This window comes from Vidua macroura, chromosome 8, assembly GCF_024509145.1.
Source record: "Vidua macroura isolate BioBank_ID:100142 chromosome 8, ASM2450914v1, whole genome shotgun sequence".
Classification (NCBI taxonomy): domain Eukaryota; kingdom Metazoa; phylum Chordata; class Aves; order Passeriformes; family Viduidae; genus Vidua; species Vidua macroura.
In genome coordinates this window covers 33,840,836-33,865,186 of record NC_071578.1, presented here as the reverse complement: position 1 = coordinate 33,865,186, position 24,351 = coordinate 33,840,836, and the positions used below count along the sequence as shown (strand labels likewise).

General features: G+C 43.1%; 1 protein-coding gene across 2 annotated transcripts in view; it reads left to right on the top strand.

Annotated features, from left to right (window-relative positions):
- MCU (mitochondrial calcium uniporter) overlaps positions 1-19,743 on the top strand; it is an 85,944-nt gene extending 66,201 nt beyond the window's left edge. For both annotated transcript variants that reach the window (XM_053984100.1, XM_053984099.1), the window contains exons 2-8: positions 6,959-7,028; positions 10,901-11,071; positions 11,869-11,973; positions 14,181-14,341; positions 14,823-15,026; positions 16,525-16,641; positions 17,768-19,743. In XM_053984100.1, the coding sequence (XP_053840075.1) occupies positions 6,959-7,028; positions 10,901-11,071; positions 11,869-11,973; positions 14,181-14,341; positions 14,823-15,026; positions 16,525-16,641; positions 17,768-17,845 (906 nt within the window). In that variant the 3' untranslated portion in view covers positions 17,846-19,743. The remainder of the gene's footprint in view (positions 1-6,958; positions 7,029-10,900; positions 11,072-11,868; positions 11,974-14,180; positions 14,342-14,822; positions 15,027-16,524; positions 16,642-17,767) is intronic.
- The last annotated feature ends 4,608 nt before the right edge of the window (positions 19,744-24,351 follow it).

Below are 24,351 nucleotides of genomic sequence, written 5' to 3'. Positions count from 1 at the left end.
GGAGAAGTTCCAGCCCTGTTTTGTGTTGTCTGCCAGAGGTAGGATGTTCAGTGTGAAGGTTGGGTGAAAGAGGGAGCGTGACCTGGTGTACCCTGCCTGTCATCTGTCTTAAGTTAGGAATTGGGTAATTCTCTGTAAGTTGTTGACACTTGCAATGAAATTAAGAATATAGACTGAGAAAAGGTTTCAGTTTGGGGTTTTGATTTGGTTTTTAGTTAAGGGTGAAGTGATGTAGATGGTGGCAAAGGAAACACCTGTTAAAAGCAATAGATTCTGCCTGACTGATGTGCTTAAGATGTCAGCTCAACTTTTTTTCCCTTTTATTACCTCCACTTCCCTCTGTTGTCTCCCAGAGGCTCAATCAAACACATCAGATGCAGTGATGTTCCTGCTCAACGGCAGTTGCTGCTGCAACTCCTCGTTTCAATATCTCCAGAGCAGCAGTAATGCCTGGGAGAAAGGCACAACGAAGGATGAGGAACAGTTACTTCATCTCTTCTTTTTCCCTTTTCTGCAGAGAATTAATCTCTTTCCTCCTACCCCCGCCTCTTCCTGGACACTGTGGATTACCTGCTTCTTTTTAGGCAGATGGGCAAAGGAAGCAGGATGAGAAAAGAGTATTTATAGCTCACCTCCTGTTTATGTTCCCTTCCTAGCAGATGTGATAGAGCTTTGTACTAATGCTGGAAGAAGAGAAAATGCAGGCAGGAACGAGAACTGAGGCAAATGAAGATCATTTGCTAACGTGTAGGTCATACAAAGTGCTTCCAAATGTAAGGGATAACACTTCCCACATCTTGCTGGCATTGCCTTTTTTTTTTGTGTCTGTCTACAGCCTGATTTTAAAACACAGAAGAAAAAATCCACAAAGAACAGCACTGCAGTTCAGATGGGTTCTCATTTGCTTGACCTTCATCCACATGAAGCGCTGCCCTGTGGAGGCAGTGGGTGCAAAATGTTCTTTTTTGTGTAAAACCTGACCTCTTGAGTGGGGTGGAGTAAGGTCGTGCTGTCAGAAAGAGGAATCAGTTCAAGGCAGTGGGATTTAATCAGACAAGTGTTGTTTGGGTCCTGGGAGACAAGCTGTATGGTTGAAAAAGGCAGCAGTTTGGACTGAGAGAAAATTGTGCTTGGAAGTCTTGGCTTGTTGCTGTCACTGCGAGGGCACAGCTCTTGGGTACAGGGGCTTTCCCCACTGCGTTCCCTCTCCAGCCAGATCCCTGGGGGTTTGCATGGATGCAGTGTGAGCTGTACCCTTGTGGGAGCAGGGGGTGTTTTATCACATCCCAGATGCCCAAAAGCAGCCCAGGGTATGCCTGGAGGGAAATACTACACACCTGTATTGGCTGTGTGAATGTATCCAGAGACCATAGAGAGAATACAGGGTTGAAAATCCCTGATAAAGTTGGGCTCAATTTCAAAGGAAGATTGAGGGGTTTTATTTGTTTGGGTTTTTTTGTTGTTATTGGTTTTGGGTTTTTGGGATTTTTAATTTTTTTTTTTTCTCTCAGAGATCCGGGAAGCAGGCAATGGTGTCCAGACACCTCGGAAAGAAAAGAAGAGGGTGAGAGATGCAGGCAGATAGGCTTGTTTTGATCCCTTTGGAGGTGTCTGAGGAAGGCAGGGAGGATGCTGAGGAGGAATTAGCGGGAATTAGCTGAAGTTGGCACTGGCAGCAGGCAGGTCCCTCATGAGGCGCCGCCATCTTCCCCTGGTCACCCCGCTGCCCTCAGAGCTTCTCAGGGAGGGGCTGCTGTGGGCTGGCAAGGTCCTGTGAGTGCTCAGAGCCCCACACTGGCTCCTTTGCGAAGGGTTTTATTGGCAGACTGGTTTAATAGTCACTGGGTGGGGTGCCTGGGGCTGGGAGGGGTCTCTGTGAGGGCTGTGTGGGGTGCCTGGCACTGAGGGGTCTCTGTGATGGTTGTGTGGGGTGCCTGGGCCTGAGGGGTCTCTGAAGGCTGTGTGGGGTGTCATGGGGCTGAGGGGGGTCTCTGATATCTGTGGGGCGTCTCAGGAGGTTGAGAGGTGTCTGGGGTTGAAGAGCCTCTGATCTCTGTGGGGTGTTCGGGACTGAGGAGTGCCTCTGTGGGGTACCCATGGGATGAGGGATCTCAGTGTGCAGTGTCTAAGGGGTTTCTGGGCAGAGTTGAATCCTGGATAAAAGGTTGGGTTAGGGGGAAAGTGTTAATTTCATCCTGTTTGTTGATATTATCTAGTTTAATTGGCAGTAAATCAGTTTTCCCTTAGTCCAGTCTGTTAAGCCAGTGAGGAGTGGTGAATGATCTCCCTGTCTTCATCCTTTTATCCTGCATCCTCCTGTCCTGTTCCCGGGCAGCTGGCCCCAGTCAATCCCTCACAGCTCAATGTACTTCAGTCCAGTCAGAGCTTATGTGCTGGTGCAAAAACACTGGCTGTGTTGGGAAGTCACACATCACATCCCTTGCACAGCAGGTTTCTGGTCAGGGCATGGTTTTGCCCTGGGTCTCTTTTACTTTGAAAACAGCTGGTGTGATGGAGAAGAAAAAGGGGAGGACAGAAGGGAACTTGGATAATTTAGGATTGAGGTACTGTGTTGATTCTTTTTTGTTGTTGTTGTTTTGGTTATGGTTGGGATTGAAAGTGTTTGAGATGATATTTTGTGTTTAGACTTAGATGTTTATAATTTTTTATTTATATTACAGTCTTACAAGTTGTGAGTTCCACAGTATTTCACTAACAAGTTACAAAAATGGCTTCGTATCTATCTCTACAACATATTTTAAGGAAAAACCATCTAATTAAGAAATGACACTCTAAATTATTTTTAACTTAATAACTAATCACTCGTATCTCATTAATGTGGACTTTTCTGTCTAATTACAAAGTACTACTCAAACTCATGAAGGACTAGTTACTGCTTTAAAACTTTTATCTTAGCCTTATATATATTATTATATTTTAAAACTTTAAACTCCAAGTTTTCTACTGCATGATATTACATGCTTATATTCAAACTACACACTCAATTTTAGTTCTATTATTCAATTTTGGAAGTCTTCTCCACGTTCTCAGGTCAAATGCTGTGTTCTCTTGGGAGTCAGTGTTTGTCAGCACAGAGAGTCTAAAATTCTCAGCGTCCAGGGTTCCAGCATCCTGTTTAAGAGAGACCAAAATCTAACAGATTGAGTACAGGAACAGAAATGAGGTACAGACAGATAAATGGAGCTCTTCAGCGTGTTTGAGGTGGGTGGCTTGGGTTGCTGGGGCTGCCTGGGGAAGCTCGCAGCAATTTTCCTCACTGACATTCCAGCCTGGAGATTTTAGGATAACCACTTTTAGAGCCAATAAGGACATTCAGTGTTTCATGCAGCAAAAGTCGGGATAGAGAGGAAAATAGCTGTTTCTTGTTGGAAAAGGTGAGCTGCTTTGTATCAGACTTAAGGCAGCCTCATTATAAAGGAGGTCCCTCATAATTTGTAAAATAGATGTTGCCAGAAGCACTTGCAAACATCTCTAAATGCTTTACTTGTAGTAAGAAATTTTTATGCAGAGAAAGATCTGTTTTTCACAAAAGTGCTGCAGTTCCTGCTGCACTGGTACTCCAGGTAATGAGTTTTATTTGGGTTCTAGAGTAAGATGTTCACTTTTTTTTTTTTTTTTTCTTTTTTTTTTTTTTTTTCTTTTTTTTTTTCTTTTCCCTGGTCAACCTCTTTTCTGATTTGAATTAGTGCTTGGAGATTCAGTCTCTTAAAGTTGTTAGCATTCCATCATTGATAATTACATACCTGGAGAACAGGAGCTGTTCCCTCTTTTTCCATCAGAGAACACTCACTGGTAGCCAAAAGGCTGACTTTTTTCAGCAAGGCTTTGATTTACTTTGTCACCCAGGTATTATTCAGGAAGCTACGTTAGGACCTATAGAGATGCTGTTATTTTTACCTTTTGGTTGTCTAGACCTGGATGAAGCATTAATTTTAGGTAGAGGACTGGGACTTTTTTCCTCTTGCTCCTGTAATCATTTTGGGAGTGCAGCTGCTGCATAACCCTGAGCCTCTTAGCATGCATCTTACTGCAGATGAGGCAGGAAATGAAAGATCTGATGGATGTGGAATGTGAATTCCTGCATATGTTCCTGTGAGACCCAGAAAATTATCCTAGTGCTTAAAGCTTCTCATTTTAGTGGTCTGGTTTGGTGCTTTTTACACTCCCAAGTATTGCTTATTTTGGGAGGGGTGAGCAAGCCTGTATCGACTAAAATTTGGGTGCAGTTATTCCACACTTGGTTGCTGAAGGGGGGTGAGCTGTTGGCTGTTTACCTGAGGGGCAGATCTGGCCAGTAAAGCTTGAAACCAGTTCCTCTCTGTGCCCTGCACTGCTCTGATCCCCAGCTTCAGCCTTCTGACACCTTTCTGTATGAAGCTGTTGAACTGCAGGCATCGAGTAATGGGTTCAAACATTTCTCTCCATCTCAATTTTAAAGCAACAGTCTCCCTTCGGGAATAAAAATGATGGATGACTCCGTAAGCTCTTGCTAACCTTGGATGACGTATCATGACATCTCGGTCTCTGCTCAGTTTTGAGTTGATTTGTTCCTTTTTTTCCCTTCCTGCCCAGTAGAGACTGTTTCTGTTGATAAGGAATTGTACCAGCAGCACAGTTCAGAGCTGCAGGAGTGAGAGATATGACTGCTTTAACAGCATCTCTCTTGTAAAATATATTGGCAGCACACTGCTGGGGAGGGGAGTGTTAAGGAAACAGAGGGGTTCAGCCCATATTGGGATGCAAAAATTGTGCAAGGGGTTAAGTCTGGGGACACCTCAGCTTTTTGATGAGTCACCTAATATGCCCTGGTTTTTTCCACCTGTTTTGCCTTTTCCCTGTTTTGTTTTATGTGGGCAGGAGGCTTCTGGAGTGAGCTTCTATCTGTCAGATACTCATAGCCCTAAGGTAAAGTCTTTGCATGTGCAACTTGCGATATCTTCCAGCTACATGGCTATTTTGCAGTAGGATAATGCTGGGTTTGGCAGGGTTTAGGATGTTCGGAGAACTGTGTTTTTGGGCTGCAATCCACATCTGGCAGAAAGGCAGAGTCCTGCTGTGCAGTGTTTGAGAAGTGGATGAATTATGTTGTGTAGAGAGGGAGAGTGAAGCAGTAAAAACCTCATATCAGTGCTAGCTGTGCTGTGGGATCAGGTAAAACAGGTCTATAAACTGTCTTTGGGGTAGCGCTCTCTGACTGAGGAGGGTTTGTGTCTCACTGACTGAATTCTGCCCACTTGTTTTTGTATCTGATACTATTTTTGGAAGGATTGAAATTCCCCTCCTTAGGTGAAAATTGGTTCTGAAAATTGATTTGCATGTCGTACCACATCTGATCCTTGAAGCTTCTGACTTTGTTAACAATACAATAGTAATGCCAAGACAACAGAGCTGCATTTGTATGGTATGTGGGACCTTAGCTGTGTTTTTCTCGGATAGTTTTGAGTCTAAAACCTGAGTTTTTTCATGTGGGAGAGGTAGTCCTGGTTGCTCAACAGTAGCACGTGCTGTCAGAGAATCAAGAAGGCTTGCTTATGTCACTTACAAAAAGGTGAATTTGCCCTTTGGTTCCCAACACGCGGATGTTTTTTACAGCATTACTTTTGCTGAAACATTCAGCTTCCCACTTGAGTTACAGCTGTTTGGTGCCCACTTATTTTCCTGTGTCTGATTGGACCCTGGGAAGCTGAAAATTGAGAGGAGGCAAATTGAAAATGACTGATTTTTGTTGTCAAAATGGATAGAAATGAAATATAAATACAGCACATGCCACAGTGAATTTCTAGAGCTGTCAATGCAATGACTATCAGGGCCAAAGGTCCTGCTTTCAAGAAGGATTAGTGGAAACTATCCTTGGTTTAGATACCAGACTTCAGAGGACAAGGGGAGTAGCAATTAAAGCCATACAAAGTAGGTTATCAAAGGCAACCTCATGAAACACAGAGGTCTGGACAATTTGGCAGAGAAATAATCAGCAACCTGGATTTTGTTTGCAAACTTCATTAGAAGTTTACTTAAACAAGTCCTCCCTGTAAGATACCTTTATAAAAATGTAGGTTTGGCAACTGTGTTTTAGCAATCAGCAAAGAAAAAATATCCCAGACCATAGGAATGTCCAAATTGGACAACAGCTGCTGAAAAATCTGAGGCTAGCTACTGAAATATAAACCACCAGAGACAAGTGAGAGCTGCTGTGGTGTGGTTTACAGTTGGGCTGTTCTGTGCCAGAATTGTAATTTCGGTGTTGGGGAAGGATTAGTATATAACCAGTGCAATCTAATCTAAAAGATAGACTTTAAATCAGTCTGGCTGTAGATTTTTGTGGACAAATGAGTCTCTTGCTAAGTTTGCAGAACATACAAACCCATTCATGTGCTCTCTTCCTGTTGGGCTGTTCAGTTTTTTATTTTTATAGCTCAGTATTACAATTACTGCTTTTTATGTTGGGACAATTTGTTCTTCTATGCACAGGCATGTTTACAACCAAAGAGAATGGACCTGTCAATCCACAACTTTAAACATCCATCCTGGTTATGCAAAAAACTTCTTTTTTTAACCTTTAAAAACTTGTGCTTTGGTATGATTTCTACTCTCTGTCTGTGTAGTAAGCTAAATGGATTTCTTAAAACTGATTGACTGTGTGGCTTTAAAAATACGTGTCACATTAAGGAAAACAAACCACAGCTGTTCTGTTCCAGACTCTCAGCTGCGGGTGTGGAGAGTGAGATGTGTAGAGGTGAACTTGGCTTCGGGGGGAATCCCTGTGGGGTGACAGATGGGAAGGGAAGAGGCTGTTCCTGACAGGTGCTCCGGGTTTGTGGCCGCTCCTGCGGACGTGAGGAAGTGCCTGGCGCGGGCACTGGGGAGGGGGCACAGGAGATGGCGCTGGGCCGGATCCTGCCAGACTCTGAACATTTGTCCTTTATCCCGTGTTTTTCAGGTGCATCAGCGGCTGTCTCCTTGGCAGAGCGTGAGAGTGGTGTATTGCAGTACCGTAGTGCCCTCTGATGGTGAGTACGCACCAGCTCCTGCCTCACTTGGACTTCCCCAACTCGGGTTTAATTCCCTGCCCCCTTTTCTAGTTGAGGCTTCTTTGGCTGGGCACCAATCCAGTTTGGAGCTAAGGAAGTGACAGAGAGAACAACGTCAGGAAGAATTAAGGCAAGGGGCAACTTTTCTATGAACTGTCCTTACAAAACTGGACAGGCTTTATAAAGAAAGATGGAATTGCGTGCAACTGTCCAAGTCTTTTTGCCAGACTTCTTTCTGATGTAGCTGTGAGGTCTGTATGACCCTTACCCTTCATGGTGCTGTCGTTCCTGGAGGGAGGTGCCAGAGGCTGGAGCCTGGCTGTGTTCAGCGGTGCCAAGCACTTGGACACGAGGCAAAGGGCAGAAACTGATGCACAGGAAGTTCTACCTGAACATGAGGAAGAGCTTCTTCTCCTGTGCTCTGGAACAGATAGCCCAGAGGGGCTGTGGAGTCTCCCTCACTGAGGATACTCCAGAACCATCTGGACACAATCCTGTGCCATGTGCTCTGGGATGCCCCTGCTTGAGCAGGGAGGTGGCACCAGAAGACTCACTGTTGTCCCTTCAGCCTCACCCTACCTGCCCCCTTAAGTCCATTTATGTAACAAAAGTGCAGTTCAGCTACATACCAGAATAGTCAAAAGCATCACTTACTGCAGTGAATAAGTTTTGAAGCCAAGTTAATGTTATTCCTTTATTTAAATTCTGGGACAGCTCAGACATGAAGCTTTCTTGATAAGGTTGTCAGAGCACAAAGCAAAAGGATGCACTGGTGGAACTGTAAAAATCTCAGTGTGCCACAATGCAAAGAGGAGAGGAGCAGCTTTCAGCTGCTTAACATCTGCATGCTGTGCACGGGGAGTGGAGCACTTGTGCTGACAGATGTGAGCATTGAATGGATCCTCTCCTTGTTAAGGCTTGTTAATAAGGTCTGAAAGCTAATAAATGAAGGATTCCTGCTTCCCTTGCCAGGAGAACAAGTGTGCAAATACAAAGAGAACATGAGTGACTGCTCTGCAGAGCTTACATGAAAACCTGGGGGCTTAAACAGGTAGAATTGTAGAGGATGTGTAAGGTTGAGAAGACATCTGCCTGTGCTGATTTGATTTTACCTTTCCTCATGTTGTGCTTGAATAATTCTCTCGCTATTTCTTCCGATAACTTTGCCTTTGCCAGTAGCCAATGTTCAACACTGACTTCTTTGGCCACACTTTTCTTTTACTGTTCTTTGTTGTGACCTTGTTTGTTGCTCAAGTTGATCTTAAGCAAAAATCTTTAAAATAAAATCAACCATGACCTGTTGCTGGTGCACATATGATTGAGTCAAAACTTTGTGGTACTTGGATGGAACTCATGCCTCAAAGCAACCCCACACTTAATATAGCATGTAAAGCTTTTCAAATCCTCCATGGTTTCATTTAGCACCATTCCTGGCCAAGTTGTAGGTGACTGTAAATGTAAGTGCAGCACACTTGTATGAAATTAATTTATTTTACTTGTCCCATGCCTTTAAATCCTGGCTTAAAATTTAACTAGGGGAAGATCAGCTGAAACCTTAGCTCTGTAATTAGAGAGGTGCTAAATGCTTTGTCCACTTAGTAAGTTGTGAAGTAGATGCAGAAGACACACAGGGCTGTGGGAGAGAAGAGTGAGGCAGCCATATCACAGGGGCTTGTTAATAGTTTTTACTGGAGCTGCCTGCTGCTGTCTGTTAGGTTTGTGTTATTGTGTCCTTCAGATTTCCTTCTTTTCTTTGCCTCTTCCCTCTTCAATGCAGTAAAAAGCAGACCAGCATTGCTTGTGTGGGAGGTGGTGAGAGGATCAACCTGCAATCATGAACTTTCCCCACCAGTGAATTAAGCTAGAAAATTCCTTTTACAAGGCTTTTGCAAGGAAAACATAAAGTAGCTGTATTTACAGACTTATGGACCTGGTCTTTTGAAGGGAAATAATTTGGTCTTTAATACTTCACCTAAGCTGGAAATCTTAGTGAAAGGCTTTGTGCTCCTAATGCTGATGACTCCTAAAATGCAGCAGGGCCATTCCTGGTAGGTACTTCCTCCAAAGCTGGCAGTCCTGGAGCTCTGGTTGTGGTGTGGTACTGATGGGGATATGTGGAAAAAGTGTAAATGCAAACATTCTTTCTTTTTCTCTGCAAAAAAACTGCCTCACTGCCTGTGTAATCCAGGTAGCATTTTAAATTTAAAGAAAACCTTGTAGCTGGTGTCATAACAGCTGCTGCTAAGGAGCTCTAAATTCTGTCTGGCAGTCCAAATAAATTAGCACTTTGCTTTATTTCTTTCCAGTAAATATATGATTGCTCTCTCAGAATTCCGTGCTTCAAAACACTAAAGCTACGAAAATCCTGTCAGATGTCTGAGTCTTGAGAGGAGGCATTGATAGGTTTTCAAATACTGGGGCCTCTTAGGATGCTTTAGTTGTTTTAGGTGTCCATACTTGGTTGCTTCCATCTAGTCTTTAAGGACTTGAAGACAGCAATCCCTTGCAAGAGGGAGAAAAAGCTTTTTTTATGCTTGATTCGTTTCATGAAGGTGTGTGATAGTTAAGAATGAGAAGAGAATTCTTCTGGCTTTGTGAAAGTGCACTTGGTAAATCCTTTCTCAGTATCCATGATCCCCATTTTTGGAAAGGTCTGTTGCCCAGGACTTGTCCCCATAGTTCCCTTTGCTAGTCAAAATAACATTATTTGCCTTTATTTCTACTTCTGTTGACTTTTTGACTGGCTGGTTTTGATCTTAGCTGCTTAAAATGACTTAGCATATCAGTCCATGAGTTCAGTGAGTTTAAGGAGACAGGAGTTGACCAAAGCTACAACAGGTTGGGATACTGAGGCAGATGAATTGTGGGTGGGTGTGACTGCACCGTCCTTGAGACGCAGCAAGTGCTCTGAGCAATAAAAAACCTCGTGTGTTTTTACATAAGAAAGATACCTATAAAAGCAAATAATTTTGAGGTCTGCTGTTATATCTTAGCAACTACGTCACTTGAGGAGAATTATGACTGTGGTTCAGTAAAGGGCTTAGGGAAGGTGAACTTTTAACTTCTCTTTTCTATGTATGGATCTCACGAAGCACACTGAGCAGGTTGTGGCAGTAAAATAATAACCAGCTTACAGCTCATACAGGTCACTACCATTGATTTTAGAATTACAGAAATCCTCAAGAACGCCCTCAGAAAAGCTTTTGGCCAGCACCAAAGAAATGGAAAAATCTTGTTTTATCTACACCTAAGCAGTAATGCCTGTCTGGAGAAGTACAAAGCATATTGATCCCATGAATTTTAGATGAAATGACCTTGAAGCCTAAACTGGGAGTGCCATTTTCCTACAGCCTCATGCTCCTGACTGCTTTCTTACATGTTTTGCCTCAGGACAAGGAGGAAGAAACCAGAAGTAAACAAGAATATAAACATTTGAAGTGGGTCCTTCCTTGATGTTTCCTAATAGACACAATCTGCCTTTGTCTCCTGAGCTATAAATCCTGATATAAACAGCAGTGTTTTGTCTTCCATAGTCCAAAATGCTTTTATTCTCAAAACCTAACCAGAACATACTGTGCTGCCGTGTTACGGCTTTTAGATATCATGTTGCCTTTAGAACAAAGGTGACTGTGTTTAGAGTAAGTAACTTTTACAAAGTACAGAAAAATACTGCCAAGTTACTGGAGTGAGAATCTCAGCTATTTCTCCATTTTTATTTGGCCACATCTCTTGAGAAAACCGGAAGTTTAATCTGTTATATTCACATTATAATCATGCCTCTTCTCCATGGAGCAAGCAGAGAAGATCTCTTACCTTCTAATGCTGAGCTTGTGTTTCTGTTGTCTCTGTAGAAGTGACAGTGGTTTACCAGAACGGGTTGCCTGTGATTTCTGTGAGTCTTCCATCGCGGCGCGAGCGCTGCCAATTCACCCTGAAACCCATCTCAGACTCTGTCGGGGTGTTCTTGCAACAGCTGCGAGCAGAGGACAGAGGAATTGATCGGGTTGCAATCTACTCAGCAGGTACTCTTGTTTACAAACTGATTGATTTACTTGCTTGCCAGCTGTTTGCATCCGGCCTTTTGCTTTTGAAGTAGAAGTTCGCTGTAGTGCGAGTTCTCCAACATTCCTGGAAGAGCAGAAGGTAGAAATGCTGTTCCTAGAGTTAGAATATTGTGTAGTCAGTGCTGCCAAGGAAATCAGTCCTAATGGAGATGCTTTTTAGTGAGTTCCCTACTATTTAGTAGGAAAGATGCAAGCTGTGCAACCTACAGAGAGGTTCAAATTGATTTATAAGGAATTGGGTATGGAAGGTGGTACATGAGAAACACTATCCTGCTTTAGCAGTGAGAACTCGGTCGTGTTTCACCCCTCATTGTCCTGGCAGAAAGTATCATCCTTTACAAAGAATATTTACATTATTTGTTTACGTTATTGTTGTAAATAGCTAAGAATTTGTTTTGTAAACTCAAATTCTGTTTCGGCTTTAAGGGACTCTGCTTTTTGATTTTTGGTCATATGGCAAAGCACATCAAGAGATCAAGTTCATCTGAAGACTTTACTATTTTTATTGCAGATTTTAATGTTTTTCTGTATTTTTGTACACTACTTCCATACTTTGAATGTACTATTTTTCCATAATCCAATACTGTGCATTAAGAGATCCACACTCTGGTTTTCTGTAAATAATATTTACATTATTCTACTTACAAAGAATAGAAACCAAACAGCTGGATTTGGGATGGTGTTACAACTTAGCCAGAGCATGTTTAAGTTCTTTGTTCCTCCTGCTTAATGCATCATCTGTGTTTTCCTCACAGATGGTACACGTGTGGCCTCCTCCACAGGCATAGACCTGCTTCTGCTGGATGACTTCAAACTGATCATTAATGATGTCTCCTACCACGTCAGACCACCAAAGAGAGGTAGAGCAGCCTGCTTCTGCTCAGCACTGGGAGTACATCTCAGTATTCAGTTCCCTGCTTCATTGCAACATGCTTTATTAACTTGTTCAGGAGCATGAAGTGTTGTTTCTAAAGGGAAACCTTGGGGTTTCTAATCCTGCCCTTGGAGCCCAATTTAGAGATATCCAAGTAATCAGAATAATCACTAATGAAAAGCAGATGTTTCATTCTGTTGAAAGCTAGTGCCCCCAGCCCTCAAGAGGAATAAACAAAGAAATAGAATTCCTTTTAATTTCTAAGTTTTTCAAATTTTTTTTCATAATTACTGGAAAGTAATTTAATTTAACTCATTCTGAAGGAATACAATACAAGATGGGAATTAGATTGAAACTTAGATTGTCTGGTTTGGAAGAATAAATTGTTGCTTCCCTGGACAGCCAACATTGTTTCCATTTAAGTGTGATACTTTGAATATTGCAGATAAACCTCAAAACCCTGTTAGCTACCAAACAGGGAAATAAAGGAGACTGTGCCCTTTGAAGAATCAGGTAGGAGGGGAAGGGAAAGCAGCCTATTTTGAGTCAATAAGAAAATCCATTTCAGTAATATTCTTTGAATGTGTGTGATTTTCAAGATGTGAAAACCTGCAAAGAAGCTTTTGAGACATTTCAGCATTTCTGGGGGAGGCAGGAACTCAGTGTTTTTATCTGCCCTCTTTCTTCTGGGCAGCTTAATAGCCTTCATAAAACACCAGGTTCTTGCATGCCTGTAGTTACCTCTGAGGATTTAAACAAAAGGAACAGCTTGGGAAATGCTTTTTCTGTTTGGCTCTTGGCTCACAGATGTGGGAGACTTTATTGTTCTGTTATTCTGGAATTGGGAGTGCAGTGTACTGGGTGAGATGGTCTTTCTCCCCTAAATGTGGGGTAGACTGACCTCTACTAGAGATGATTTTTTTTTTCCCCATCTCATTAAAAGCACCTTTGCAGAAAGCTCTCTGCTAAGACTGGTTATCTAAACCACTGGGTTCCACACACACCAGGAAGTTGCTCTGCTGTCACCCACTGTGTGCTGATAGGTGAGCTCTGGGATCACCAAGATTACAGGAAATTGTCTCCTAGGATGCACTTGCCAAGGAGATTTCTATAGTTTGTGCTAAAATTAATGTGTCTGCAAATAGACACTGAGATTAGTTCTGTCAAACTTTTCAGCTACTGCTTTTGCATTTTTACAAGATCACCTTGTGTATTTGAGAATGGGAATGCCAGAATACTGTAATTTTAAATATGTACGTCTTGCTGCTCCTCTCAGTAGGAACACATGGCTTTTTCTTCATAGGAGAACAGGAGCCCTTTAACTAGAATGAAATTATGTACTTTGTGTGTCTTGGCACAGGCAACTGAGTCACTTTTTTCCCTTGAGCTGCTGGTGTTAAAACTAAAACTGTCCATAGCTTTTTGAGTTGGTAAAATCATATTTTGATAACTGTAGGTAGAAGTCCAAGGATGCTACAATAATTAATTTTTTTATTTGGCTAATGTCAAAATCTTTTGCTTTAATTTCAAAATTCTTTTTTTTTTCTATTTGGATTGTAAGACAATACAAGCAGTCACAACTCCTTTACAAACTGGTATCCTCTAGGAATCCTTTTTGAGTTGGAATGCAAGGATCAAAGTGTTTTTGAGTCATGGCCCTGTTCTTGTTTCTAGATACTATGAGGGGAACTTTGCCCCTTTGCAGGCAAGGCGTGTTACCCACAGAGCCCTGGGAAACAATTCTTGGCACTGGCGCTCAAAATGCTGCTGATGAGGCTGTTGTAGGGTCCCTAACCCACAATATTCAGTTGCCACCACCAATAACTCTGGTTGCTGGTGGTCTGTATTCTGAATTCTGCCTGTGTCTTGACAGCTGGTGTGATGGACTGTAGCTAGTTTAGTTTGTTTGTCTTTTATATAAATATGAATCAGAAGCAGCTGTTGACATCTGGCCAGCTTTATAGGACTTCTCTCTTTCCCTTGTTCTTACCAAATTTTAGGAATATCCAGTAGTAAAGTCTGGTTTTCTTTCAAGGGAAATCACACTGTCTTAGAGTGCTGGAGCTCTTCCAAAGACCTGTTTGTTGAAAAGATAGTTTTGTTCGTTTCCGGTGCAGACTAATAACGGTTTCCCAAGGGCCCATGAGAAGCCCTGTGGGCACAGTGTATAAAGCAGCCTCTGTTTTTCCCTAGAGCTCTTAAGCCATGAAAATGCCACAACGTTGAATGATGTGAAGACGTTGGTTCAGCAGTTGTACACAGCCTTGAGCATCGAGGAGCACCAGCTGAACAAGGAGAAGGAGCTGATAGGGAGACTAGAGCAATTGAAGGAGCAACTAGCACCTCTAGAAAAAGTAAGGAGTTTCTTGGTGTGCTTTATTTATCCTCCAAATGCAGCCTGGATGTATTTCCAGGTTTTAATTGGGTCCCTGGCATGCTTCAATAGTTTTAAGATCACTGAACCAAGTGTTTACCAAACCATGTCTGCTTCTGGTTTCTGTGGAAATATTTTGTTTCCTTGCTTCAAGTACTTGGAAATGGGCTTGTTAGTAAATAAAAGACTGGGGTTAATGCAACAGAACATCTCTGAACATAGAGAAATAAATACTTCGCTGAGGTATTCAGAGCATGCTCAGAGTAAATATAGGTGACAGCAAGATAGTGCTAGAAAAGAAGTTGAGGTGTGTTTGTATAAGCATCATGCATAATCAAATCATGTTTTAAACCACATAATGTTGCTATTAATATAAGGGACTGATTTTACATTATTATCTCTTAACAATATTAACATAATTACTTCTGAGACTGCAAGACGTGTGTTTCTGCCTTCTGCAGGTAAGGATGGAGCTCAGCAGGAAAGCAGAGAAGAGGACAACCTTCGTGTTGTGGGGAGGCCTGGCCTACATGGCCACTCAGTTTGGCATTCTGGCCCGCCTCACCTGGTGGGAATATTCTTGGGACATTATGGAACCAGTCACCTATTTCATCACCTATGGTAGTGCCATGGCAATGTATGCTTATTTCGTAATGACCCGCCAGGTAGGACTTGTTGTGCTGATCTTGACACTTCAGTAGAAGACTTGCTGGGCTCTATCCCTAGAAAAATAGCAGTTGTGCCTGGTGGAAGCTGCTTTGCCCCTTCTTTATCCTGTTGGAGCCCAGATGCCACTTGTTTAATTTGTGCTGGCCAGGGAGGTGGTGTGTGGCTGTGGGGTGTTCTCATGGTGGTCCTGGCTGGTTGTCTTACCAGAAATGCTTTTCTAAAAGTGTTTGGTGACTGACTGCTGTAGCCAAACAGATTCATCTGCTGGCACATACAGACAGGTATGGCTGCATGAGGTACCTTCTGAGCTTCAAGGAAGCCTTCTCACATGCCATGTTGACCATTTTAAAGAGTCCAAGGATCAGGCATCTTGTTGGAAATGCTTTTTTCACAGATCTAGCCTCCCATGCAGATGAAGAATCTGTCTCTGGATCCTTGTAATTGTGACAGATTCTCTATGGATTTTCTAGTGCATGGTTTTTTGTCTCATCAGTTCCTAATCCTGCCTAAATAATGAGGAAGGGAGGGCTCAAAGTGTCTCTACTGTCACAGGGCTATCAGAATGGTGCAGGTGTTCCAGCATGGTGTCCCAAGGGTCTGTCAGCTGCATCATTTCAGGGACAGTATTTATAGCTTTTCTCCCTCTGTTTTTCCCCACAAACTTGTCAGTACGAAATGTTATTTGTTGTTGTCTCTGCGTGGAAGGATTCACACACTGGGGACAGGAGGAAGGCACTAGTAACTCACTGCTGGAGTGCAACAAATGAGTAGAGAAGCAAATGTCTGACTTTGCTAGGTCTGGCTGGGATGGAGTTAATGTTCTTCAGAGCAGCTGGTGTGGTGCAGTGTTTGGCATTTGTGACCAAGACAGCCTTGGTAACACAGCAGTGCTTTTGCTGTTGCTGAGCTGGGCTGGTACAGCATCAAGGCCTTCTGTGGTTTTTGTTCTTCCCTGGTCTGCACCCTCCTAACCCCCTACTTCCCATCCCTGGGAATAGGCTGGGGCTGGGTGAGGTGTTGTGAGGGAGCACACCTGGGACAGCTGCCCTGAACTGAGCAAACTGACCGTACCACATGATGTCACATTTTACAGTAAATTGGGAGGGAGTTTCTCCAAAGCAGCTGTCGCTCAGAGTCTGGCTGGGCATTGGTCTGCTGGCAGGAGGTGGTGAGTGATTGCTTTTGCATCACTCATATTGTTGTTGGTTTTTCCCCTCATTATTAAACTGTTGTTAACTTTACACTTAAATCTTTCTCATTTTTTTCCTACCTTTGGATTCTCTTCTCTCTCCCATCCAGCTGTGCAGTGACTGAGTGGGGGTTTAGCTGCTGGCAGGGGTCACCCACCACTGTGTCAGCTTGGGCCAGGCTCGTGCCTTCTGTCAGAAAGTGGTCATTCTCCCAAAAACACCTGAGACATACTGTGCTATGGCATCCTGTGCTGCCTCCCTGCTGTAGCTTTATTCCTGTTTCCTCTCCTTTTTTTCTCTTTAGGAATATGTTTATCCAGATGCCAGAGACAGACAGTACTTACTATTTTTCCATAAAGGAGCCAAAAAGACACGATTTGATCTAGAGAAATACAATCAACTCAAGGATGCAATTGCTCAGGTAACAAGAATTTTTCCAGAAACAAGACAAAGAAATTACTACTTGCTAGCTCTTCATTACTATTAATAGACACACCTCAAGCAAGAATGAATGTATTTTAAGTTTTCAGCCCATTTTTGTTACAGCCCCACTGCAATCACTGAATTGGCTTTGATATTACCAAGAATAGAACTGCTCAAAGTGTAAATCAACATGAAACCCATATCAATCTTTAAGGGCCTTTCAGAAACTGCTGGTAAATCTTGAGTTGCTTCAGACTCTTCATGCCTCAGAGGAGCCTAAATCTTGTCTTCTCAGCTCCTACACACCAGATGGATTTAGTGAGGAATGAAGGCTTGCATCCATTCAGTTCAGATCTTCCTGACATACCACTTCAGTGCAGTCCTGGAAAATAATGCTCAGAAAAATGTAGCTGTATTGTTTAAATCAGTGGGGGCAGATTTCTCAGACTCTGGAGACAGACACTCTTGACAGATTATCCACATTGTGGGATCTGTTCAGCAAAGGACTCGGATAGAGATGTTTCCTTGTGTTTCTCAGAGCATTATTGCAGAAGGATGGTGTGAGCAGAAAAAGCAGAATTATGACATTATTTTTCACTGCTCTCTATCATCCTTTATTCCCAGGCTCTGGAAATGACAGTGTAAGATATCCAGGGCAAGAGGAGTTCTAACCCTGCCTTGGAGAACAAACTGCATAAGGAAGGACCCACAGGTCTCTCTGGGATTTCTTATGCCATGTTGAATACAGATGCCATTGGATGGCCATATTTTCCTGGAGCTTTTCTTCTAGAATCAACCGTCCCTAATAATCTAGTTGGGATGTTGGTTTGTTGGGTTTTTGTTGGCTTCTTTTAAAAAAATAATCCAGTGTGTTTATGGGGATCCAAATCTCCCCTACCCTATTCCTTTAAGTGGCTGCATACAGACAACTTCAGAGAAATACAGCTGAGAATGTTTTTTGTAAATATGAACTTCCAACTTTGTTTCACTCTTTGGGCAAATTCCTGCTGGACAGGGAAAAAACAAGGAAATGTGGGAAAGCTTTTCTTTCTCTAAAGGGGAATGGGGTATTGGGGGAATTCGATTTGGGAGCTTGTGCTTTATAACGTGTCTTTTACTTTTAGGCAGAATTGGACCTTAAGAGACTTCGAGACCCACTGCAAGTTCATCTGCCCATCCAGCAAATTTCTGAAAAGGACTGATCAGCAAAGAAGCTCTGAACCCCGGCAAAAAACCTGTTCATAGCTCTTGCCTTTTTTAATTAAAGCATTGCAGGTGGAAGCTGGGACGTGGTGTGGGGGGTGGAGGGTTTTTACCTTTAATCAAGACAACGGACTGTAAAGGGGGAAAATCTCTTAAATCTGAAGATGGGACATTGTGGAATGTTAGTTCTGAAAAGGGCTTGGCAAATAGTCACGTTTTAAAAACTGTTAGAATGGCAATTGTGTACAAATACAGGATTGGGGGGGTTCATGAAAAGAATGTAATGCTGGGGTGTAGGGGTGTCTTCTTCCATCTTTGCAGGGTCTGCCTCTTGATAAGACACCAGCAGCCTGCTTAGCTTTTTAAATTTTCCTTTACCTGATTCCAATCTCTCTTTCTCTCTTGGAAAAAAAAAAAAAAAAAAAAACAACAAAAGGAGAAAAAAATAAATGAACAAAGAATCCAAGCCACCTGGAGCTCTGGCTGGTGATCAGAACTTGCACTCCACCGCCATTAACACGCACACTTCTGGTCAGACCCGGTCTCTTTTATAAAGTTACTACAAGACTGCTTTCTACTGGAAAACCGTGAGCTTCCCCTTCCCAGCCCACCCCCTGTGCTCCACTGACTTCCTCCTTTGCTTATTTGTAGCACAGATTGGTTGTAGCCCAGTGAGAGAAGGAATGAGTTTTCTTCTGGATATTTGATAATCGATGTTTTGGATTATTCCGTAATAACTCTCTAAACTTTGCGTCCCGATGCCCTCGAGCTCCTCCTAGAAATCCATGGCAGCATTGCATGAGCGGTTTTTTATATTCAGTCTTAAGGCAGGGAGGTTCCCCTCTTCCTACCCCAAATCTGAGAGCCACCTGAACTATGAAATTAGGAAGGCCTTAAAGGGTTACAAAACTGCTGCCGGAATCATGACTTCTGCTTTTAAATGAACAGTTTTGGAACATGGAATAATGAAACTTGATACTTGACTGCTTGTGTAATGGGATAGAAAGCTTCACATATCGTCAAAGCATTTCCCTTGCCCAGAGGCTTTTTGAGAGCCTGGGGATCTTACAGTGCAAGACACAGAACTGCTTTGTTTCTGTAGCACTTTCCCCTGATTAAGTAGCTTTAAGTGAACTTTGTGTCCACAGGTCAGAATTTCTTAGGAGTGGCTAATGACATCTCTTGTTCTTAGCTAAAAAGAAATAAAGGAAGGAAGGTCAACCCATTGCCCTCTCTCTTAGCCAAGGCTGGCTGCTTTCTAAGCAGATAAAACATCTCTTCACTCAAAGCAGGTCAGTCTGGTTTAGCACCCTGCTGATAAATGCTGTGGAGACAGGATGAAGGTAGAAGAAGGACACTAAGCTTTATATACAGAAAGGCTGGCTGCTTCTTTTTGATGTTTCACTACTACTCCTCACTGTGTCATGGAAGGAGGCTTCTGGTTTTTTTTTGGGGAACCATGTTTTAAAAATATAGGAAAGAAAATAATTCAGTATTAACTAGATGCCAGGTGCCTTGCAGATGTGGAAACACAGCTGGGATTGCTGCCTCTTCTCACTCAGTGGCATGTTGGACCGAATGGGTGCATGTTCCTAGTTTTTTTTTCTTCCCTTCCCCTTCTCCTGTGTCTTTCCATTTAATTACATTGTGTGATTATTTTTTATCTGTTTTATCATGTTTGTGTGATGAGTTTTAAAAGGAAAAAAAGTGAACACAATCCTGTAGCTGAATCCTTGGTGTGTGTTTGGGATGAGGGAGGGAGCATGGAGAAAAGTCCTTCTTTAAAAAAAAAGAACAAAAAAAAACCTGAACATGTGTAAAATCCTGTATCATTTATGAAATATGTATAAAAGAGCAATGTACTTCTGGAACAATAAATAACTATTCAATTTTTGAATCGGTGCTCTTGAATAATGTTATTTTCCCCAGCTGAGAAGAGACTGTTCCCTGTGTGGCAGCTCTCTCCTGAATTTCCTCCATTTCTTTTTGTTTAGGTTGTGACTTCATGACTGACCTCACCTCACCGAGGCCGTGGTGATGCAGATAATAGCTTTCCTGAAGAAGCCTGGATGGAGATCTGGCTGCCAGGCCTGGCTGCCTAACCCAGGGATCTCAGGAGCAGTTGAGGTGGTGAGGTAGAGGTAGAGATACTTGGTCTAGCAAAGACCTTCCTTTGTTTGGCCAGCATAGTAACAGGATAAGAATATATACAGGCAGATAATGCCCAGCAACCCAAAAGAGGTACCTGTGGTGTCAGTGTATTTCCACATTGCACTCAAGTGTTGTTTTGGAGAAAAACTGGAGTGTTAGGCTTCAGTTCCTTTCTGTCTGAGCCCTTGAGTGATTTGTTCATTACCTTTGGGAATCAGCAGAGTGTGCTTTGTGGATTATTAGGATGAGGTGTTTGGTGCAGGTTTCCATCTTGCCTGTGGGCTGCTTAAAAAAAATTACCATCCATGATTAGCTAGTTTTTGAAAAAGACAACTCTTGTGTTTTTCAAAGCTGGAGGGGAAGGGCTGGAAGCTGTTTGTTGTCACCTACCTTTAATCACTGCTGACAGGCCTCCTTCCTTCAAGCAGCCCTTAGTCTGCTGCTGTCCCCAGGCGAGCGACTGCCACCCTTAGGTAAATTGTTTGGCTCAGTTGCATAAGAATTTGTCCATTTTGGCATCCAGGAGAACAAGAGACTTTGTGATGTCTTAGCACCACCATCTCTATTTTGAAAGCAAAAGTTGCTGTTACAAAACTGTTCCTGCACGTGAATTAATGTTGTTGTGGAGATATGGTATGGGTTACAGAAGTAAGGAAAGTGGCTGCACTTGTGCCCTGAAATCCACAAGCCTCCCTCTCCAGTCTCAGTGCCTTGGAATGCTAACACTGAAGGGAAGGGCAGGGTTTGTTTGCTCTCCTGATCTACACTGTTCTATCTCAACATCAACACACACTCTTGCAGCAGCTATTTCCCCTTTGGGAGCCAGGCAGGTGATAAGGGTCCTGTTCCCCTGGCAGCACTTGCAGAGCAGGCAGAGCTGCCTGAATTTTAATGTACCACTGCATTTCTCAGCCCTGGTGAGGGAGAAACAGCAGTGTGCATTGCAGTGCTTGGGTGCTGCTTTTTCTACTGATTTTGTCATTCTTTTGATTAACCTCTTCTGTGAGGGAGTTTTCAAATAAATGTATGGAACTTTTTTTTATGGCTTTAGGTTAAATGTAGTGTTCTCTTGAGGGTCTGTGTTTTTGAGTACAGAAAGCCCAAAACCATTAGTATCTAGGGTTTTAACATGAGACCAGTTCAAAGTTTCCTGGAGAACTGCATTTAAGTTCCCTTTGCCACACCCCTAAGGCTCTGCCTTGCAGGCCCCTGCAGGGAAGCCGTTCATGGCTCCTCTTTCCTGAAGAGCAAAGAAGAAACCCTTTTTATTTTCCCCCTGTAACCCTTCCTTCCTGGCAGGCAGCAGTGATGATCACCTTGCTGCAAGTTCTTATGCTTCCATATTGGCTTTAAGGGGGTTTGCATGATGCTCTGAAACTGCTGTCAGACCATGGCACTGAGCCAGCCATGTGAAGCTGGCCAAGCTGCCCTGTCTTTGAGCCAGTGGACCAATTTCTTTTATATCCCCTGGGTTTTTTTGTGTCTGTGGAGTTATAAAAGCAAGCTTCTTTCCTCTGTGTCCCATTGTATGGCTTCACTTTCCCAGAGGAAGGAGATTTTTACATCTTAAGTATTCTTCTACCTGTGCCAAGAGATGCTAATTATTCCTTTAAAAAAACCCATTAGGCTTATTTTCTTTACTGGCATTCAAAAGGATGAAAAGTAAAATCCAGTAAGGAAAATTAGACTTGCAGTATACCTAAGCCCTGAAGCAGGGGAGAACTGCTCTTAGGCTGTGCTGCTGTGGCTCTGAGGGCTCTTAAAAGATGACTTCTACTTCTCTTTCTGCCCCTGACTAGTTTTGCAGTTGTTGGTACACTGTCTGTGCCTGAATACCTCCATCTGAAAATGGAGGAGCATGGAAAATATGCTGGGTTTGTAGGACCTGTGGAAAAACACTCTCAAACACCAAGTTCTGCAACACAGTGCTCCACTGAGGGAAGGGAAATAACTGCTACTCATAACTAGGAGTGATGTTAATGGGTTCTCAGTGTTGTACTTGTGTGGAGTTTGCCCACGTTTTGCTCAGCTTGTGCTCCCTCCCTGATCTCCACAGCCCTTCCCACTGGCTCTGAGTCCTGGAACAAGTTGTTTACAGTAACAAGGCCTATCTCCAAGTCCTTGACTTCAGTGCAATCCATCTCAGCTGCCTGTCAGGGCTTATTGTGAACGTGCATCCTCCCGATCAATCCCAGACAAGGGAGCCTGTCCTGTGTGCCAGATTCTCCTCCCTCCCTGCAGCAGGAAGTGCTGATTAGCTCTTCCTCCTGCTCCTTCTACACAGGTTGCAGGTTCCTGCACCCAGAGCTGTGCTTCACACACCTCCCAGCCATTGCTGTGTTCTGAGAGGTGGCTCTGACAAAACCAAGACCACCTCAGTAAATGCCAAAGCATTTTTATTCATGAGTCCATTACAAACTGTATGAGGCTTTCCAGCCCAGCCACTACTTTGAAGAATTTGAGTTCCTTGTGTGAGGATGGTAAAGCCCTGCAAAGATCTCTCTTCCACAAGAAGGGTGATTGCCACCTGCAAATTGAGCATTTTTCTTGTGTTAAGAATGGATATGCACAGGCTGTGTAGCAGGTTTAGAAAATCCCTCTTGTGTACCAAAATAAAATTCCTGCCTTTTTTTTTTTAATTTTGCCTTCCTTCTCATATCTTTTAAACAGTACTGATGGCTTCTTTTAAGAGAGTCTAACTTGAGCCTGATTCTTTTTGGGGTGTTGAGAGCATCAGTCTTTGGGGTGCAAATGTAGAGGTCAGGAGCTGGAGAGTGCAGGTCCTACAGAATGCCCTATTGGAATTGTGTCTTTCCCAGAGCATCTCCTTGCAGGGAAGGTTTTTTTCCCTCCATTTATCCTCTCAGGACTAACTGTTACAGCTCCCTGAGGCATAGATTGTTTGGGGGGAATTCGAGTATCACCCAAATTAACTTTTCAAAGAGAAGCTGCTGATAGAAGAGTTGCCTCTGGTGCTTCTTCCCAGAAATGTTTAGAGGTAGCGACTGTCTTCTCCAGCTTGAGACCACTTCCTTCAATTAGATGTTATGGTGACTTGGGATAGTGTCATCTCTGGGAATGCTGGAGCGTCTCCTGCTTTAATCCATTTTTGAGAACTTGGTAGGGCCTGTAGGTGACACCTTTGAGGCTCCAATTTGCCATGCTGCAGTTCATTTCTCTGTGTTAATTGTCAGCTGTCAGTCACTTACATGTACCTGTCAAAACCTTGTTATAACAGGCTCATCTAGCAGCTACAAAACAAAGGCAGCTTGAGAAGAGATGGTTCAGGGAGCTGTACACACCTGTGACACAAACAGAGCATTCCATTCAGGCTTGTCAGTTTTATTTACCTGGCATCATAAGTACAAACCAGCCTCTCAATGAAAGTGGCAAAATATAAATTCCTGTGGCTTGCTCTGTTCAATTTTAGTTTCTCTTCTGGGAATTCACATAGTCACCTCTTGAGGGTTATCTGCCTTGATAGCTTTGTGTAGTGAATCTGTTCTCTTTTCCTGTTGTTGGAAAAACCTTTCTGGTACTGCACAGCTGTCAGCACAATAGAGCCACAAGAATTTGTATATTTTTCTTTCCTTATGGGAGCAATAACAGTAATTTATTTGGAGTTTTTTTGTTGTTCCCTACTGAAAAAAGACTCCTGTGCTGGGGTGGAGTAGAGCAGCACATTGCACTTCACTCTGAGGAGCACACCCTAACACAGAGGCCATTGAGAATTTTCTATAATGTACAGTCCCTGCAAGACAGACAAGCACCCAACTCCCTGTCTTGTACGAATTCAACATGGATAAAATGTACATAGTGGAGCCACTTTTTTCCTGCTGGGATTTGAAGCTTGGTGTCATTTCTTAGGCCAGCCTGCTGCAGAAATGCAAGATGCCTAGGGAATGGGGAAATGCCTACACTTGGCTGTTTGTGTGATTACTGTAGGCTCAGCTGCACTCATTGCTGATGGAGAGCTCTTGGGGTGGGGTAAGAGGGGAGAACCCTTTCTGGGTTTGCTGTAGTTAAGAACACATTTCAGTGTGCTGCATCTAGAGCTTGTGGCTGTTACCTGTGACTCAGCCCAGTTTGGTTTGAACTAGTCAGGAGAGGTTCTCAATTACTCGATTTTGCATCAAAATTAATTCCATAACGTTGGGATTGGTTTATTTTATCAAGGCAAGAGATTGTAAGAGCACTGCAGAAAAGTGTCTTTACTTTCCTTGTTTGATAATCTCGCTGCAGTGATCAGGCTGTGTGACCAGGAGTGGCAAGGGCCTCTGTGTAGCCTAGGAACAGCTCATTTCCCTGTGGGACACCAGTCTTTGAGTTTGACTGATGTTCCCATTGTAGCTCT